The 19340-nt window shown below is 36.2% G+C and overlaps 1 protein-coding gene across 1 annotated transcript in view; it reads right to left on the reverse strand.

The window, feature by feature from the left end:
- Positions 1-4237: 4237 nt before the first annotated feature.
- Positions 4238-19340, reverse strand: part of LOC117323108 (glycogen phosphorylase, muscle form-like) — a 30662-nt gene continuing 15559 nt past the window's right edge. The window contains exons 4-16 of the mRNA XM_033878121.1: positions 16315-16446; positions 14434-14545; positions 14059-14141; positions 13398-13541; positions 12231-12470; positions 11499-11662; positions 10775-10889; positions 10464-10565; positions 9288-9494; positions 8459-8808; positions 7226-7360; positions 6693-6759; positions 4238-6257 (exon numbers count right to left, since the gene is read on the reverse strand). Coding sequence (XP_033734012.1) covers positions 6066-6257; positions 6693-6759; positions 7226-7360; positions 8459-8808; positions 9288-9494; positions 10464-10565; positions 10775-10889; positions 11499-11662; positions 12231-12470; positions 13398-13541; positions 14059-14141; positions 14434-14545; positions 16315-16446 — 2043 coding nt within the window. The 3' untranslated portion in view covers positions 4238-6065. The remainder of the gene's footprint in view (positions 6258-6692; positions 6760-7225; positions 7361-8458; positions 8809-9287; positions 9495-10463; positions 10566-10774; positions 10890-11498; positions 11663-12230; positions 12471-13397; positions 13542-14058; positions 14142-14433; positions 14546-16314; positions 16447-19340) is intronic.

The raw sequence follows: 19340 nt of genomic DNA on the forward strand, positions 1-19340 counted from the left end.
ATCAGCAGGTTTATTAACGAATGCTGATATTTAGTAGCATATGATCAGTCGCCGTTAAAATGACAGTCTCCTGTAAAATACTGTAAATCACTTATATTTTGCGGGAGATTTATTTTAGCGTTAATACGCGAGGAGAGTCAACCGCGAAATCAAATCCTATTTGTACGAAATTAACACTTTTTGATGGCGACCAAGACCAAACTATCGGTTTCCAATAAAGAAGTCTTGGAGAGTCCATAACTCTTAACGCTCATCATTCGCGAATTCAAAGTAATATCAAGATCAGTGTTCCCGAAATAAAGTGTTCGCGAAGTTATTTATAGCAATCTTTAATTTAGTCCGATAGTTCTAGGGTGATGAGTGATTTGATTCCAGTACGTGTTTTAGGTAATTACCAGATATCTTACATGTACATGTAAATTACAGATTTTTTTAATTTCAGCTATCCTCTTATCGAACTCCGTCCCTAAAAATTGACACACGCATACTTCAGTGGATATTTCAAAAGTAGCAAATGAACCCGTCTCTTATTCTATCTTCTTCCTGGTCCAAGTACAATTAACTCGAGCATTAGATAACGAGCTCACATTTCACCAACTTGAGTTAGACTTCCTGAGTGGACACAAGTTCAGTCTTTCTACTTCTAGGTAAACTTCATCAAGGATTACAACAACAGAACTTTGATTAAATTGATTTTTAATGACCATACTGTGTCAGACAGACCACGGACCTATGCATAAACGTATGGTTTAATCTAGTGATAAATAAAGAACAAATTCACTGCAGAAACAAACATACTACGTTTAGGTAAATAACAGGTTTATTTGTCAACAAACTAAGTATTACACAATTTGCCATCAATATATAGATATTTCATGAACAATCCTGGGCTAGATATAGGTTGTATTGGTAGGCTCTTTACGCTTTATATACCACATTCGTTTTATAAATTATGTAGATAACACTCCACAGATACCTTTACTTACAACTTATTTGATGCATTTTAATAGAAACGCTTTGCAGAGAGACACTTTACAAAGATAAAAACACTGTCACCAATATACAGGTGAAGGTGTTTATTTATTTCAAGTATGTTCTAATAACAAAAAGCGACTACAGAAGATCTTGAATCCCTTATTTTATATGCTAACTCACATAGTAAATTAATATAAAAGGTCACGAAAGTTGACTTTCATTACACTTTCCAGTCGCTGTCACCACTAATCTGGTCGTTACACTTTCCAGTCTCTGTCACCACTAATCCGGTCGTTACACTTTCCAGTCGCTGTCACCACTAATCTGGTCGTTACACTTTCCAGTCTCTGTCACCACTAATCCGGTCGTTACACTTTCCAGTCGCTGTCACCACTAATCTGGTCGTTACACTTTCCAGTCGCTGGCACCACTAATCTGGTCGTTACACTTTCTAGTCGCTGGCACCACTAATCCGGTCGTTACACTTTCCAGTCTCTGTCACCACTAATCCGGTCGTTACACTTTCCAGTCTCTGTCACCACTAATCTGGTCGTTACACTTTCCAGTCGGAGCCACTACTAATCTGGTCGTTACACTTTCCAGTCTCTGTCACCACTAATCTGGTCGTTACACTTTCCAGTCTCTGTCACCACTAATCTGGTCGTTACACTTTCCAGTCGGAGCCACTACTAATCTGGTCGTTACACTTTCCAGTCTCTGTCACCACTAATCTGGTCGTTACACTTTCCAGTCGGAGCCACCACTAATCTGGTCGTTACACTTTCCAGTCGGAGCCACTACTAATCTGGTCGTTACACTTTCTAGTCGGAGCCACTACTAATCTGGTCGTTACACTTTCCAGTCGGAGCCACTGCTAATCTGGTCGTTACACTTTCCAGTCGGAGCCACTACTAATCTGGTCGTTACACTTTCCAGTCGGAGCCACTACTAATCTGGTCGTTACACTTTCCAGTCGGAGCCACTGCTAATCTGGTCGTTACACTTTCCAGTCGGAGCCACTACTAATCTGGTCGTTACACTTTCCAGTCGGAGCCACTACTAATCTGGTCATTACATTTTCCAGTCGGAGCCACTACTAATCTGGTCGTTACACTTTCCAGTCGGAGCCACTACTAATCTGGTCGTTACACGTTCTAGTTGTCCTCTAATCTGGTAATAACTATTCCAGTTGGTTTTAGATGGTATATTTTCTCTACAAGTTTGTACTTGTACAACAGTATCTCTCTGCTATATCATTTGCTTCTACATATCAGGGTTTTTTTTCTTTTCAAAAAGATGTTATTAAAACTAAATTTATCAAATTTCATGAATGACATAACATCATATCTGAGTGAAATGTGGGTTACATTTTTTGTCAATTATCCCAGTAAGAGGGGCTACAGGAAGATCAGAGGATAGAACAGAACACAAAGTCTATTAACTTTTACAACAATCTCAAATATATAGGCATACATTTACATAACAAACCACATGCCTAATGTTCTGTTCAACTACAAATTCCACGTGTGACATCAAACTACATCTATATTGAGGACAGTACAAATCCTTGTGACATAACATCTGGTGTATTCTACACCTTGTGATGTACATGTATAAAGATATTTGGCTGCTGTTGGACTTTAAGGACATTTTTTTCTTGAAGGAAAATCTGTTGACAGCAAAGTACAAACAGACAAACAAACATGCAGTATATATATGAATACCAAAATGTAAATATTGCAAACTTTTTCAAAACAGTGAAAAATAGAAAAAATCTAGAAAATAATACATTATATATTTACAGTGATCTTCCAGGATACTGTAATCAAAACTAGAAGCCACCAAATTCATCACAAAGCTTATTTAGTTTGATACTGAAGAGGTTAACAAGGAGAGCTATTAGTACCCATTGACAGGAATACCTTTATACCCACTTAACAGTAATTAACGTGACAAGGAACATAATTATCAACCCCTACAAATGTCCTTCCACAGAAAATATATTACTGTCAAATATTGTACATACAAATTATACAGCTAGTGTAGTTTTAGTACAAGAATGAAATAATATAACTTAAAACTCTTCAGTAGGGCCTCGAAAATCACATTTAGCCTTGTCATGTGTATAAAGCCTTGTTATGAAAATATTAGAATTTATATAAACTAATGTATTCTTAAACCTTACATCAAACTTTATAGTGAAGGTTTTCTTTATGTCAAGGAGTGTTCCTCAACATAAAGGAGGTGGTGCATAGGAGGGCTAAATCGGCCCACAGCGATTTTTTTCCCAGAAACATATTTTTGTCAAAAGCATAATATCCCCGATTATGTGGGAGGAATTAATTTCCAATCCTCAATGTATATATTCTTTTTTTGGTGATTTCATTATTCCCCCATCAAACTGCATAAGAAGCTAATGTTTTGACCACTAACTATTATAGAACATATTTTTATTTCCTATTTGTGAAACAAATTCACCCCATTTGTTCAAGGTTTAATTTTGTATATGAATCATCACGCTCCGTGACACTTAAATTAAATTTCAGCCTAATTTGATGTCATCTTTGTGAAAATCATTGTTTTTAACTTTTCATTTAAAGTCTAATACCACAAAGTTATTGATGGAGTACTATCAAAATTTCCGGTTAGAAATAATCTATGGATATTCATAAACATTTAATGAAACAACTTTATTTGGTGAATTACTGGATATGCCAAGATTTTATTATTGTTAAATGCATACACCCCCAATTTTGGACAACATATCAAAGTACCGAAAGTACTGAAAATAGAGGCAAATGCTAAAAATCCAACAAAAATAACAATGCAATCAGACTTTACTGCTTGGGTCAGACAGGGTGCTCCTTTTTAACCCTTGGTTTTTTAATACAATTGACTTCATCACCTTTCTTTGTATGCAAAAATCTTTTGTTATCCAGTAATTTTTGATGATTTTTTTTGGTTGTGTATTAAGATTAATATGCAAACATATTTTTTGAAAGCAAAATTTGATAGTACTCCAACGATTATTACATTTTATCTACTTAACAAATAAAAGAAAATTTCAAGAAGGTAAATTTTTAACTGAAAATTTTGCTAAAAAAGCTGTAATTACACTTTCTATTATACAAATTCATGCTAAACACACATGTTTTTATAAAATATAACGTCACATGAGACTATCAATGCAATATGAAATTTATCAAGTACTTTTGTACAAGAAATATATTTAATTTAAAAGGGAGGGTACACATTTTTTACAGAAATCATGTTAGGTGGCGCTGCGTAACATTTGCCAATTTTCGTTTTAGTGTCTAAAATGACATGTATTTGGTAAAAGTCTATCATAATATCATGCATAAAATAAGATTCGGCCGTGGGCCGCCATGCACCACCTCCTTTACTGAAATTCTAATGTTTTAATTAAAACTGAAAAGTTGTCTTTAAATCCAATTTTGATGATGACAACACCTTAACATAAGAAGTTAGGCGATCCCAGAGCCAGATGATTAGAAACAACCGACTATGGATCTGCCTTCAGAAAAGGTCATAAAAAATGTTTTTTGACCATACCTCTCACAAAAACATTTTTGAACCTATCCTAAATCTGGAATGCTCATTAATATTTGAAATATCTACTTTCTGGATTATCTGCATGCATGTACATAAAAAATGAATCTTAACACATCAACCTGGAATTAGGAATCACTGCATTTTCTGATACTTGAGTACCTTGTTTGATAAGGAGCTAGGGTAAAACATATCCAATGGTGTGCAAGCATTATATCGCAGTATTCATAGATCTGTTGTAAAGATTTAACAAAATGTGAAAAATCTATAGCAAAAATCTCAGTATGCATGTTGGTGTCAGAGCAAACAAATACTGAGAACACTACAGAACAGTTTGATATCAAAACCCCTACCCTATATCATAAATAAGCACATTTTACATAGATTTGGTGCTAAACCTAAAAATGTAAGAAAATCTATAACAAAAAGCATAGAATTTATAGATTTGGTATCCAGTTTGAAAATAAAAAGAATCTATACTGTACATATCACTTCAAAATTATCACTTCAAAATGTATATATATATTGTGTCAGTTCATCAACTCCAGTACATTGTGCATATTAATTTGATATGTAACACAAATAACTAGCAATGACAGAAGACATTTCATTTGATCTATCTGGTCCTCAATGTCACCAACTCACCTAATCTGGTCAGGTCCACCTGAAACTATGACCTGGCCAAATTGTATAAAATGCTGGAATTATCTGATATTTCATTACATTTGAGAGCTATGATAATTGATAACTGCAGTTTGGTGATATTGGGTCAAGGTTTACACAGATCATTGGACTGGTGCAAGTTTGTATAACTAGTTTCATATCAGCACTTAACATTACATAATATCTGGTAATAAAAATAAAATGGATTTACACTTTTTAAGAATACTGCCAACACTGAGGAAAGTAAAATTCAGAAAAACATAGTTACCTAGATTCTAAATTATACAGAAGAAACAATTCCTTCTGCCTAATTCATCAATTACAGTAAACAAAAGAAATTAATAACAAATACTATCACTGTAATAATGTATTAAATATACCTACACATAATCAGATTGGTATCACTTGCACCATACTATGCCTGACATTCAATTGACTCTCAGATCTATTGCAAGACAAAAACTTACATTACTCAAGCATTATGACATTTAAACATCTGGAATTCAATTTTATCCCTCGTTACAAATGTAAAAAGAACAATACACCTACAGGTTTCAATCTCTAAAGGGAACATTGCCAAGCTTTTACAACAGAGAGAGCCGATTCTCCTGTCAATGGTAACCACCACACACCTCAGCCGCAATATCTACTGTAGCACTGGGAAGTATACCTCTCCGGCGCAGTTAAAGCATCGAGTATAATCCTGACAATCAATTTTTTCTCAGTTATGGTGTTAGGTAGGTGGTCTTCTATTACAATTGTCATCATTGTGAACTTTCTCTCACAGTTACAGTTTAAACATTGCATCCTCTCTCACAACTGGATTGGAAGTGCGAGTCCCCAGAGTCAAATAATGCTCAGGCTTTTTTGGCAGCAGCTGTTGCCTGTGCCATCATTTCGTCAAGAGATTGGTGAGGGGCCGGTAGTTTGAGTTCATTGGGTGTCACACCCCAAATATCCTTGGCATATTCTGAAATTGTGCGGTCACTAGAAAACTTGCCAGATGAAGCAATGTTAAGCAGACACATCCTTGACCATTTGGCTTGATCCTGAAAACAGAGAAATATATGTTGTGTTAGTATCCTTTTTATATCGATCAGTAAAATAAACAGTCAGTATATTACTGTAATCTATCAAATACTTTTCTAATATACACAAACACATTTAAATCTTCTGAACAATCATCACAGAGAATTAATTCTCTGATTACATTCTACGGTTAGATTCCATAGTAAGATTCTAATGTTTTACTCATAAATCAAGCTCTATTGTAATATTCTATCAAAATGTGTGATTATTATATCATTGATATTAAGCTGTACTAAGATGTATTATATGACAAATAAAACATAACCACATAACTTTAAAAAATTCATCTCGGGTTTGGTTTTATGGTGTGAAAATGACCTGATTTTATACTTTTATAAATACCCTCAAACTATTGACAGAAAAAGATCTGAATGTTGATAATCAATTGTCCTCACCAGATATGTCTGGCTGACTCTCTCCTGGCATTTGACATAGGATTCAAAGTCCTTCAATAGCAGGAACCTGTAAACACAAGAAGTACCCAGTGAAATGCATTTTATGGTATCATCTGAGGCCACATGGAATTCAAGCTTCCAAATTACTGGGGGTATGGGAGACAATCTGGACATATTGTGATAAAGGGAGACAATCATGAACACATTGTGATAAAGGGAGACAATCATGAACACATTGTGATGAAGGGAGACAATCTGGACACATTGTGATAAAGGGAGACAATCTAGACACATTGTGATGAGACAATCCTGTGATGAACGGAGACAATCATGAAAACAATGCGATAAAGGGAGACAATCATGAACACATTGTGATAAAGGGAGACAATCTGGACACATATTGTTACAAAGGGAGTGAATCAAGATATTTTGTGACAAAGGAAGAAAACCTTGGTATATTTTGACAAAAGGAGGCAATCTGGACAACAGAGATAACAAAATTACACAGCAGTATCTACTGTATTTTTGAGTACCTGTCGTGGTTGAGGAGGATATCCACCAGTTCCTGGAAGCGATGTGGGTCATCAGGTGAGAAGTAACCACTGGACATCTGGTCTATGACCTGTTTCAGTTCAGGGTTGCTTTCATAGTACTGTCTAGAGTTGTACCTAACATCAATGAGACAAAAATAAAACAGCTAGTGGAGTAAGATACACTGGAGATACTAGTCATACATGTATTCTGTATGTGTGAATGAATATATTGCATAATTGTGACATTCATTAAAGAGGCTTGCCCGTAGAGATCAGAAAAATTGGCTAATAGAAAAAGATTTTTTACACATGACAGATTGTTGGAATTGTTGAGTTTTTCATTTTATTTTCCTTATAAAACGCTGAAAAGTGATATTAAAACCTCATTTTTTAAATATTATTTATTTAATCGCAACCCGCATTAAGTCCCCGCTATAAAGTGGAGTCTAATTTGATTGACACATCAAAGAAACAAGCACGTGCACAGTGCCGCACAGTGATAACTTCAAAGGCAGCGGCGATTTACAAAGAAGATTTGCCGTTGTATTCCATACATTTCCCTCTCAGGTTGAGTTTTAAAACGTCTTTTAAATACATATTCTGTAATTGTTTTCAAGAAATAAAGTCGGAAAGCCTCTAATTTTGTCACATAGAAACGTGTACTGAAGTTTATTTAGTGATCGGAGATGTGCCGTTTACCGGTCCGTCTGCGGGTAAGCCTCTTTAACTGTATCTTAAAAGCATCTATTTGAAAAAAATAAAGAGTACTGTGACAAAATTAGATGAATTATGACCTTATTGAAAGTTTTGTGAGTAAGTTGCAATTTGCTGTTTCATTTCATTTTGTAAAACATCTCAGGCAGGATTTTTCCTTCAAAATTTTATAAAATAAGCCAGACTTTCCCCATTATTTCGTGACCAATATTTCCCCTGATGACTTAAACACTAATTTTTTTTAAGATGACTTACAGCAATCTTATCATGATTCCATAATGTATTCTACATGTACTTATAACAACAGCCACAATCATGTAGGTTTTGTAAACCAGTAACTAACTGATAACGAGGGGAACCTACATATGAAATTTGAGAAAGATCCCTTCAGTACTTTCTGAGGATAAGCGATAACAAGAATTGTTTACGGACGGACGGACGGAGGGACGGACGGACGGACGGACCACGGACTCAGGCCGATTTGAATAGCCCACCATCATCAGAAAAAGGCAAACATACCCCTCTCTCTTGGTTTGTTCCACTTCATCCACTTCCATGCCAAAGATGAAGATGTTTTCCGGCCCCATTTCCTCACTCATTTCCACATTAGCTCCATCTAGTGTGCCGATGGTCAAAGCTCCGTTTAACATGAATTTCATGTTCCCTGTGCCTGAAGCTTCAGTTCCGGCAGTAGAGATCTGCTCGCTCAGGTCAGCTGCAGGGATGATCTTCTCAGCCAAGGATACACGGTAGTTCTCCAAGTATATGATTTTGAGTCTGTCACCAATAATTGGGTCGTTGTTCACAACCTTGGCCACAGAGTTGATCAGCTTAATGATGAGTTTGGCAGTGTGGTAACCTGGTGCAGCCTGAAACACATTAAAAAAGTCAGCTTATATGTCATATTGAACAGTAAATGACAACTGGATTATAGCTTAATATAGGGTGATTGTGACTTGCACTCAATTTATATCAGGTAGCAAATAAGACACATACACATAAAAACTACTGAGTGTTATATTTCTTGGTATAGAATATACATTTACATTGTAAATCAATTAAAAAAAATCTCTGATAAGTACATTTAATCAATACATATTTAAAGCTACCTTTTCTGTAGGATTGATTATGAATTCCAGGTAATAAAATATTGGGATTTTTTTTCAAGATGATTTCAATTTATTCGTCATAAATTAGGGTTTAATTTGGGATTTTCTATGAAATCAAGGGAGATTTTAAGGTATTGCAAATAGTTTAAAGTTTGAACCAAAAACTAAATTTTTCCATATTTTTTATCCTCAAAACAGTTAAAAGTAACTGATTTTTAACTTTCCATCAGTCATTTTACCTTGCCTCCAACCATGATTGTCCTGGGAACAAATGCCATGTTGGGATCCTTCTTGAGTCGGTTGTACAACAAGATCATGTGCAGACAGTTCATCAGCTGACGTTTATACTCATGGATACGCTTCACATGAATGTCAAAGATGGACGCTGGATTCACCGTCACATTGTATTCCTTCAGGATGTACTCGGCCAGCTTCATCTTGTTCTCCTGTAAAACCCAAGCTTGTCTTCTTATATTGTAACAGGTTAAGATGGCTATACCACATGATTCAATCTCTATCTAGTAGATTCTGATCAGAGTTACTTCCCTTTTTTCACTTTTTTCACTTTCCCGGTAGTATGGTATAGTAACAAGCTTGGAAGTGAACACAGACATCCAGTGCAGGATTTCTCTCTATACAGTGTTTTTCTTCTGAATAAAGTATTACCAAGAGGTACTTAATACCATGCATCATAAGTGTATTTAAAAGCATCAGAACATATTGTCCCTTTATAATTGTTCAAAACATTAAATTACCACATCTATCCATCTATCATATAAGACAGGCCAGCACTTTAACTCATCAATAAAACGTAGTGTTGCAAGCATTTTTACCAAGTTGTGTACTTTACAATGAAATATATTTTACATTCGTAAGCTGCAATAGACATAGCCCACACAAAAGTGTACAGCCTTATATATGATGTTTCACCAAATTGATACCATGAGCGTGTTTGTTTATGCAAGTGAACTGGTCTAACCATTTGGACACTGTAAACGAAAATGATGAAACTACCACACCAAGAGACATGTAACAAGTAAACTACAGTGTGCTAAAGCATCTATAGTTGTAGTCTATATCTGTACAGATGTCTTACAAAGAAGTCGGTAGCTCTGAATCAGTGGTTACACTTGAGGATCCTACTAAAACATGGCACACTGGAAGAAAATCCTGGCAAGTGATGGGAAGGCCATGGACGTAATATTTTATATATGGTATAATATAATATATTGAAACTTTGAGGGTTGTGAGAAGCACAAGATCAAGCAAATCTCCAGTTACTCAATAGTCAGACTGGAAGATTTGCAATAATGATAATTTACGTCATTTATTTATAAGAACTACTCATCAAAATTACTATGAATAAAATCCTAAACATCAAAGATTTCAACTGTCTATGATGTTGATTGACTTACCTGTTTCACCTTCATGACTTTGTTCAGGTAAGACTCTTCCTCCACAAACTGTTTAAGCTGAGCGAGCTCATACAGATCTGTAGCCCAGGTCTCTCCAATTTTCTAGAACAGAGTATCAAGTCTCTATTAGTCACATAAGCTTGATATTTTAAGATTTTGGTTTTATTCATAAATGAATAACTTTGATCCAAACAGTCGCTCGATTTTGACCGTGATAAATGAAAATGCTCTACATCTAAAACTAAGCGAGCTAATATGACAAAGACAAGCAACTGTCTGTATGAACATTTTAATCATTTGTGTGAACTAACCTCAGCAATGACATCAGAAAGACCCGGGTTACACAGCAGCAGCCAGCGCCGCGGAGTGATGCCGTTAGTCTTGTTCTGGAAACGCTCAGGATACATGTCATGGAAGTCCTTGAAGCTAAACAAATAAGGTATCATCTTAACATACATACTGCTACATGAGACTTTAAAGTTAATAAAAAATAGATGTGTCAGAAGTTGTAGCAAAAATATTAGACACAATAATAATTTTTGAATCATTTTTAACTTCAAAGTCCATTTATAGAAGTAAGACTTAATTTTCTGGAAAAATAAGGAACTTTCATATGAGGCGACTAATGTGAAAGACAACAATCACACCTGAAACCAAGTCTATTAATCAGTCTACCTAGGATGCAGGTTGGACTTTAATTATCATTTTGAAGTCGAGTTGTTTTAATTTGATTGTCATTTAGTTATTTTGTTGTCAGTTCAGTCAAGTCTGATCGTTGATACCTTGACAGAGTGTAGATTAAAGGATGACATCAATGCATAATGATTTGCAACAGAATCTCCCTGTATTGACAATATACTTTTGAAGTTATAGAGCACAATAAATGTACATAATGGGGAACAGTCTTTACATATGATGTCTGACTCAACTAGCTGGACTCTGTAGACTGACATGCTAGATGAACAAAAAACTGAACTTTCAGCATATCTCAAGGGGAAAAAAGAAAAACAAGATATGTGACATGCATGGACTTACGTGTCATTTTTGATGATGTTGGAATGAATGGCGGCCACACCATTGATGGCGTGCGAACCAACAATAGCTAAGTGAGCCATATTTATTTTCTTCTCTCCACTCTCTTCCACTATAGACATGCGCCTCATCCTGTCAAAATCATCAGGGAAACTCTTGCCTACCTCCTATAATAAGAACAATTAATGTGATATGTAGGAATATGTCAATGTGAGTATATGGTAACTATATAAGATAACTATTTGGCTAATGGGGGAGTACAGCTTGAAAATGTCTAAGGAGAGAAAATATCATGTAAAATAATGAATTTGTTTTAAAGGGAGATGATCCATGTATACTTACCAGCTCTGTTGTTTCTGAGGTGGAGTCATTTTTACAGGAAGGGAATCCAAATTTACTTTCCAGCTAAGTTGTTTTTGAAGTAGAGATTTGTTTTAAGCACATGTAATTCAATGCTTAGGGCTATTCCATTAAAATATCTACCTGACCCAAGGACTCCACAATAAATCACTTCTATCCATGGTTGGATTGCCTTCCTATTACCTCTACGTAATTTATTAAATAAATTCTATAAGTGGTACCCCTTAATCCAACTTCGAGTCCTGGGTTGGGGTAGATGTTTTACTGGGAAAGCCTTTACCTTGTTCTAAGGGAGATAATCCAATTTTACTTACCTGCAGAGATGTTCATGAGGGTAGGGATTTATTTCAGGGGAGATAATCAGATATTTCATACCTGCATGAAGTTGTGGTTGATGAGGTAGATGATCTCCAAGTGTCTGGGCAGAAGGTTGCCGAGAAGAGAGACTGGCCAGCGCTCTAGAGCCTCAGGAAGCACGGTGTGATTGGTGTAGGCACAGGTGTTCACACAGATGGGCCAGGCCTTGTCCCATGGAACATGTTCTATGTCCACTAGGATTCTCAACAACTCCGGGATGGCTAATGAAGGGTGAGTGTCATTCAGCTGGATAGCTACCTGTAACAACATATGTCAACTGCAGTCGGATACAGAAATATCACAATTTTTTTGTTTTTATTCCACAAGCCATTCCATTGATATGAGACAAACTGTTTAACTCAAGACGGGTCAGCAGTATACAGGCTTTAAAAGGCTCATCAGAAAACAAATTTACTAAGTCACAAGGTCCCACCTAAATTTCAACAAATCTGTCCCGTAAAAATGTCAAACTTATTGGACTGCAATAAATGTACTAGAAAATTGTTCAGGGAATCGTATCTGAGAATAGCTAGCAACATTGCATCAGGATGGGAAATGATGCAACACGACGGACATGGGTTACACTGGATGCTCCCCCAATTCATGGCGGGGGCATAAAAAAGGCCAATCAACATTTCAACTTTTCGGTACTGATGACTTTATTCAAATGCTGATTTGTAGAAAACAGAACCTGACACATACACAATATATACATTTGTATATGTACATCCAATATAATGGCATATCAAAGGGGTGTTCAAGGCTTTTGAAATAAACATTTTGGTTGCTAAATTTGTGTTTATATTGTTCAGGTTACTATTTTCCTTTAGAGAAATATGGTAAAGCTTCGGTCAGTTTGAACAAAATTTAATAAATACAAAGAGTGAGTTCAAACAATCTGAGTCGATATTGACAACCTCGGCAAAGAATAAATCAAGACACGTACATACCTGTCAAATCCAATGATACAAAAACAATTTACATGATCATTTTATTGTTGTCCGCTATTCTGTTTAAACTTCTAGGGGCGAGCCTAATAACAACTTCCAGTATGGAAAAAACCCAGTGGTACAGAAAGAGCTAATGCTATCAAGTTTTTCATATCTTTATAAGATGCAATCTTTTTTTTAACAATGTTTTTTTCATTGTTTATTTCCCCAAAATTTTAACATTTGAATTGCCTACCTTGTCTGGGAATGATTCAAATGAGGTGCGGACTGGATCCCTGCTACCAAACTTGGAGGACTTGAATCTCCTAATGATGTCCTGTAGTGTTGCAGCCACCAAGAAATACTGCTGTTTCAGACGTAGCTCCTTACCCTCAAACATCTAAAATTTACAGAATGTCAATCTAAAGCAGCTGAATACTATAAATTATCACTCTTATACATATGAAAAGAAAGAGAAAAACATCTACACTCATGATCAAGCATTAAAATGATACAAAATCATCACTCTCAAACATCCTAAAGACATTGATTGTCTCCCTCAAACATCGAAAGGACTTGGAATAATCACTCAAACACTACAAAGACAAAATACCACCTTCAAACATCTGAAAGACACAAGAATTCAGAAAAATACAAGAATTGTCTTTTCTCATATTATCAGTTTATCACTGATCAATCAACAAGAATCGTCTTTTCTCATATTATCAGTTTATCACTGATTAATTAACAAGAATCGTCTTTTCTCATATTATCAGTTATCACTGATCAATCAACAAGAATTGTCTTTTCTCATATTATCAGTTTATCACTGATCAATCAACAAGAATCGTCTTTTCTCATATTATCAGTTTATCACTGATTCATTAACTAACAGGTTGGATACTTATAGTACTTACATTGTCGTTGGGGTATAGTACCCGGGATATGTTCTCAGCTTGGTTTCTGTCACACACAGCGTCAATGTAGGAGCCATTGTTGACTGAAACATAAAATTCCGTATAACTATATCAACAATGATCAGAGAAGTACTAGTATATCTCATTTTGAGGGGTAAAAAACAGTTAATAGGTGAAAAATATTTCAATTAGTGAATTGAAAATTCTGTGAATTTAGTTTTGACATAAAATACTTTCAGAAATAGACCTGAGAAAATTGATGTGAAATAAGTAGCCACATGTTGCTGCTTCACAAAACACTGCCATCAACTTAGGTCTAGTCTCCAAATTTTGCCTTACAGTTTTATACAGTGAAGGTTATGTTTGCAAGCTTACAAAACTTGAGGTTGAAGCTGTTCGGAGCCTTGGCTGCCCACAGTCGCATCGTGTTGACAGTGTTATTACCGTAGCCAGGGATAGGACTGTCAAATGGCATCCCAAACACAATCTACAAATACAGTTCTACAGTAGATAAAGATGTTCCAAACACAATCTACAAATACATCACAGTTCTACAGTAAAGATGTCCCAAACACAATCTACAAATACATCACAGTTCTACAGTAAAGACGTCCCAAACACAATCTGCAAATACATCACAGTTCTACAGTAAAGATGTCCCAAACACAACCTACAAATACATCACAGTTCTACAGTAAAGACGTCCCAAACACAATCTACAAATACATCACAGTTCTACAGTAAAGACGTCCCAAACACAATCTACAAATACATCACAGTTCTACAGTAAAGACGTCCCAAACACAATCTGCAAATACATCACAGTTCTACAGTAAAGATGTCCCAAACACAATCTACAAATACATCACAGTTCTACAGTAAAGACGTCCCAAACACAATCTGCAAATACATCACAGTTCTACAGTAAAGATGTCCCAAACACAATCTACAAATACATCACAGTTCTACAGTAAAGATGTCCCAAACACAACCTACAAATACATCACAGTTCTACAGTAAAGACGTCCCAAACACAACCTACAAATACATCACAGTTCTACAGTAAAGATGTCCCAAACACAATCTACAAATACATCACAGTTCTACAGTAAAGATGTCCCAAACACAACCTACAAATACATCACAGTTCTACAGTAAAGATGTCCCAAACACAACCTACAAATACATCACAGTTCTACAGTAAAGATGTCCCAAACACAATCTACAAATACATCACAGTTCTACAGTAAAGATGTCCCAAACACAATCTACAAATACATCACAGTTCTACAGTAAAGATGTCCCAAACACAACCTACAAATACATCACAGTTCTACAGTAAAGATGTCCCAAACACAATCTACAAATACATCACAGTTCTACAGTAAAGATGTCCCAAACACAACCTACAAATAAATCACAGTTCTACAGTAAAGATGTCCCAAACACAACCTACAAATACATCACAGTTCTACAGTAAAGATGTCCCAAACACAATCTACAAATACATCACAGTTCTAGAGTAAAGACGTCCCAAACACAATCTACAAATACAACACAGTTCTACAGTAAAGATGTCCCAAACACAATCTACAAATACATCACAGTCCTACAGTAAAGATGTCCCAAACACAATCTACAAATACATCACAGTTCTCGAGTAAAGACGTCCCAAACACAATCTACAAATACATCACAGTTCTACAGTAAAGATGTCCCAACACACAATCTACAAATACATCACAGTTCTACAGTAAAGACGTTCCAAACACAATCTACAAATTATACATCACAGTTCTACAGTCAATTATTCACTCAAAATACCAATTGTTCTAAACAACTTCAAAAACCTGTGAAAAACTTAATTTTGAGTTCTTATAATCACAACAACTTGAAGTATCCACCTTTAAAAACCTCTCAGAATATCACAAGCAGATAAATTTTGTTTTTCCATTCTACATGCAGTCCTATACCCTTACTCTTATTGTTGATCTATATAAATACAACTGTACTACATTCATCTAATCTATATCAAGTTTAAAATAAAAAAGAACTTCTCAGGACACCCTGCTGTAATTTAAATCTTGATATCCTACAATGGTCCTTTGTTATGCAAGGCAGGATAAGAAAAATCAAAATGAAGCTGCTCCAAGTGCATTCATAGTCCCTGTGAATGCAACATAAGGGTTGTGGAGGAACTTACAGCAGAAATATAAAGTTGTGAGATGGTAAACCCCCGAATATCACTGTACTTACCGTAGTGTCTACCCATTGTTTGACCCCATTGTTCTCCACCACACGTCCGTAAAAGTTGATCGGCAGTACATACTCCGGGCGAGATTTTTCCCATGGATTTCCATAGCGGAGCCACTCATCCGGCTCTTCTACCTACAAAAACAAGATACAGGATAATAAATATGTGTTCCAGTGTGGTTTTTGGATGAATATCCTACTTAGTTGTGTTTATTTAAAGGTATAATGTTTGAAAATCAGTCAACAAATGACAGGGAAGTACAATATATTAAAGAGATTTTGCATTAAATATAACTGTATATCCCATTTTTTGACGCATGCATAAAAATCTAAAAAAAAAATTAAATTATGAAGAATACAGTTTAAAGCATATCATATTCTTGTATAGAGAAACCCTATATATTTAGAGACCGCCTGTAATTTAGAGACCACATTTATTAATCTACTCAAAGACCACATGTGTTAAAACACCATTACTCTTCAGAGACCACCTGTGTTAAAAGACCACCATTTTTCAGAGTTCACCTACCGGTATGTTGAATTATCATTACTATTAATATTCAGACCATCTTTGTTAAAATACCATCTCAACTGTGTTAAACAACCAACTCTTTCCAAACAAGACCTGTGTTAAGAAAATATTTTTATTCAGAGACCATCTGTGTTAAGAGACCACTACTATTCAGAGACCATCTGTGTTAGAGACCACTACTATTCAGAGACCACCTGTGTTAAAAGACCACTACTATTCAGAGACCACCTGTGTTAGAGACCACTACTATTCAGAGACCACCTGTGTTAAGAGACCACTACTATTCAGAGACCACCTGTGTTAGAGACCACTACTATTCAGAGACCATCTGTGTTAAGAGACCACTACTATTCAGAGACCATCTGTGTTAGAGACCACTACTATTCAGAGACCATCTGTGTTAAGAGACCACTACTAATCAGAGACCACCTGTGTTAAGAGACCACTACTATTCAGAGACCACCTGTGTTAAGAGACCACTACTATTCAGAGACCACCGAGACCACTACTATTCAGAGACCACCGAGACCACTACTATTCAGAGACCAACGAGACCACTACTATTCAGAGACCACCTGTGTTAGAGACCACTACTATTCAGAGACCACCTGTGTTAGAGACCAGTACTATTCAGAGACCACCTGTGTTAAGAGACCACTACTATTCAGAAACCACCTGTGTTAAGAGACCACTACTATTCAGATACCACCTGTGTTAAGAGACCACTACTATTCAGATACCACCTGTGTTAAGAGACCACTACTATTCAGAAACCACCGAGACCACTACTATTCAGAGACCACCTGTGTAAAGAGACCACTACTATTCAGAGACCACCTGTGTAAAGAGACCACTACTATTCAGAGACCACCAAGACCACTACTATTCAGAGACCACCTGTGTAAAGAGACCACTACTATTCAGATACCACCTGTGTTAAGAGACCACTACTATTCAGAGACCACCTGTGTTAGAGACCACTACTATTCAGAGACCACCTGTGTTAGAGACCACTACTATTCAGAGACCATCTGTGTTAGAGACCACTACTATTCAGAGACCACCTGTGTTAAGAGACCACTACTATTCAGAGACCACCTGTGTTAAGAGACCACTACTATTCAGAGACCACCTGTGTTAAGAGACCACTACTATTCAGAGACCACGTGTGTTAGAGACCACTACTATTCAGAGACCACCTGTGTTAGAGACCACTACTATTCAGAGACCACCTGTGTTAAGAGACTACTACTATTCAGAGACCACCTGTGTTAGAGACCACTACTTTTCAGAGACCACTTGTGTTAAGAGACCACTACTATTCAGAGACCACCTGTGTTAAGAGACCACTACTATTCAGAGACCACCGAGACCACAACTATTCAGAGACCACCTGTGTTAGAGACCACTTCAATTCAGAGACCACCGGTGTTAAGAGACTACTACTATTCAGAGACCACCTGTGTTAAGAGACCACTACTATTCAGAGACCATCTGTGTTAGAGACCACTACTATTCAGAGACCACCGGTGTTAAGAGTCCACAACAAAAAATATTTCCATGCTAACTAAACCACCTTTCAATAACATTGGACTCTAGTTAGCTGACAAAAGCTCTGACTGTCCTGTGGAGTGTAGACGAGATATTGATGTGGAAATGTATGCTTGACCATTGAAAGAAATGTTTGTTCATGAGATGATCAGGTTTGTCAGTAGACAAACAACTTTAAATATTTACTTTTTATCACAGATGGATTCCAGCACGCATTTCCCAAATCCAATTTAATATCTGAAGTGTATAATGTATTTATTATCGACATCCTCCAAATATAATGTTACTTGTTATCCAGGTTTAAATCTAGAAGACATTTTAGTTTCCATTTTAATTAAATGTTTAAAATCCCATCAGCTCTCATCAGCCGTGTTTTTTACTGTTTGATCCACAGGTAACTTTGTCGGATATTGACCCAAGTTATTAAAAGAACTAGTGTAGAGCGATGATTTTACATTGGGCTCCCAAGTAAAATTCCTGTTAACTTTATTTCTAACCAAAGTGTAAATTATATCTTGATGTGTTTGGTTTGTTTGGTTTGTTTTTGTTTAACATCCTATTAACAGCCAGGGTCATTTAAGGACGTGCCAGGTTTAGGAGGTGGAGGAAAGCCGGAGTACCCGGAGAAAAAACACTGGCCTACGATCAGTACCTGGCAACTGCCCCACGTAGGTTTCGAACTCGCAACCCAAAGGTGGAGGGCTAGTGATAAAGTGTCGGTACACCTTAACAACTCGGCCACCGCGGCCCCATCTTGATGTGAAAATGTAACTTGGTTTGCTATCTAGCCACCCGATATTTGACAGATCATAAATCATACGACATGTAAGTTACACAGATTTGAGTTATTTTTCTGTCATGAATCATATCTTAAGTAAAGGGGAAAAAATGAAAGTTAATGAAACTAAATATCATTTTGAATTTTGAGATTTGACAAAAAGGCTCG

This window comes from Pecten maximus, chromosome 3, assembly GCF_902652985.1.
Source record: "Pecten maximus chromosome 3, xPecMax1.1, whole genome shotgun sequence".
Classification (NCBI taxonomy): domain Eukaryota; kingdom Metazoa; phylum Mollusca; class Bivalvia; order Pectinida; family Pectinidae; genus Pecten; species Pecten maximus.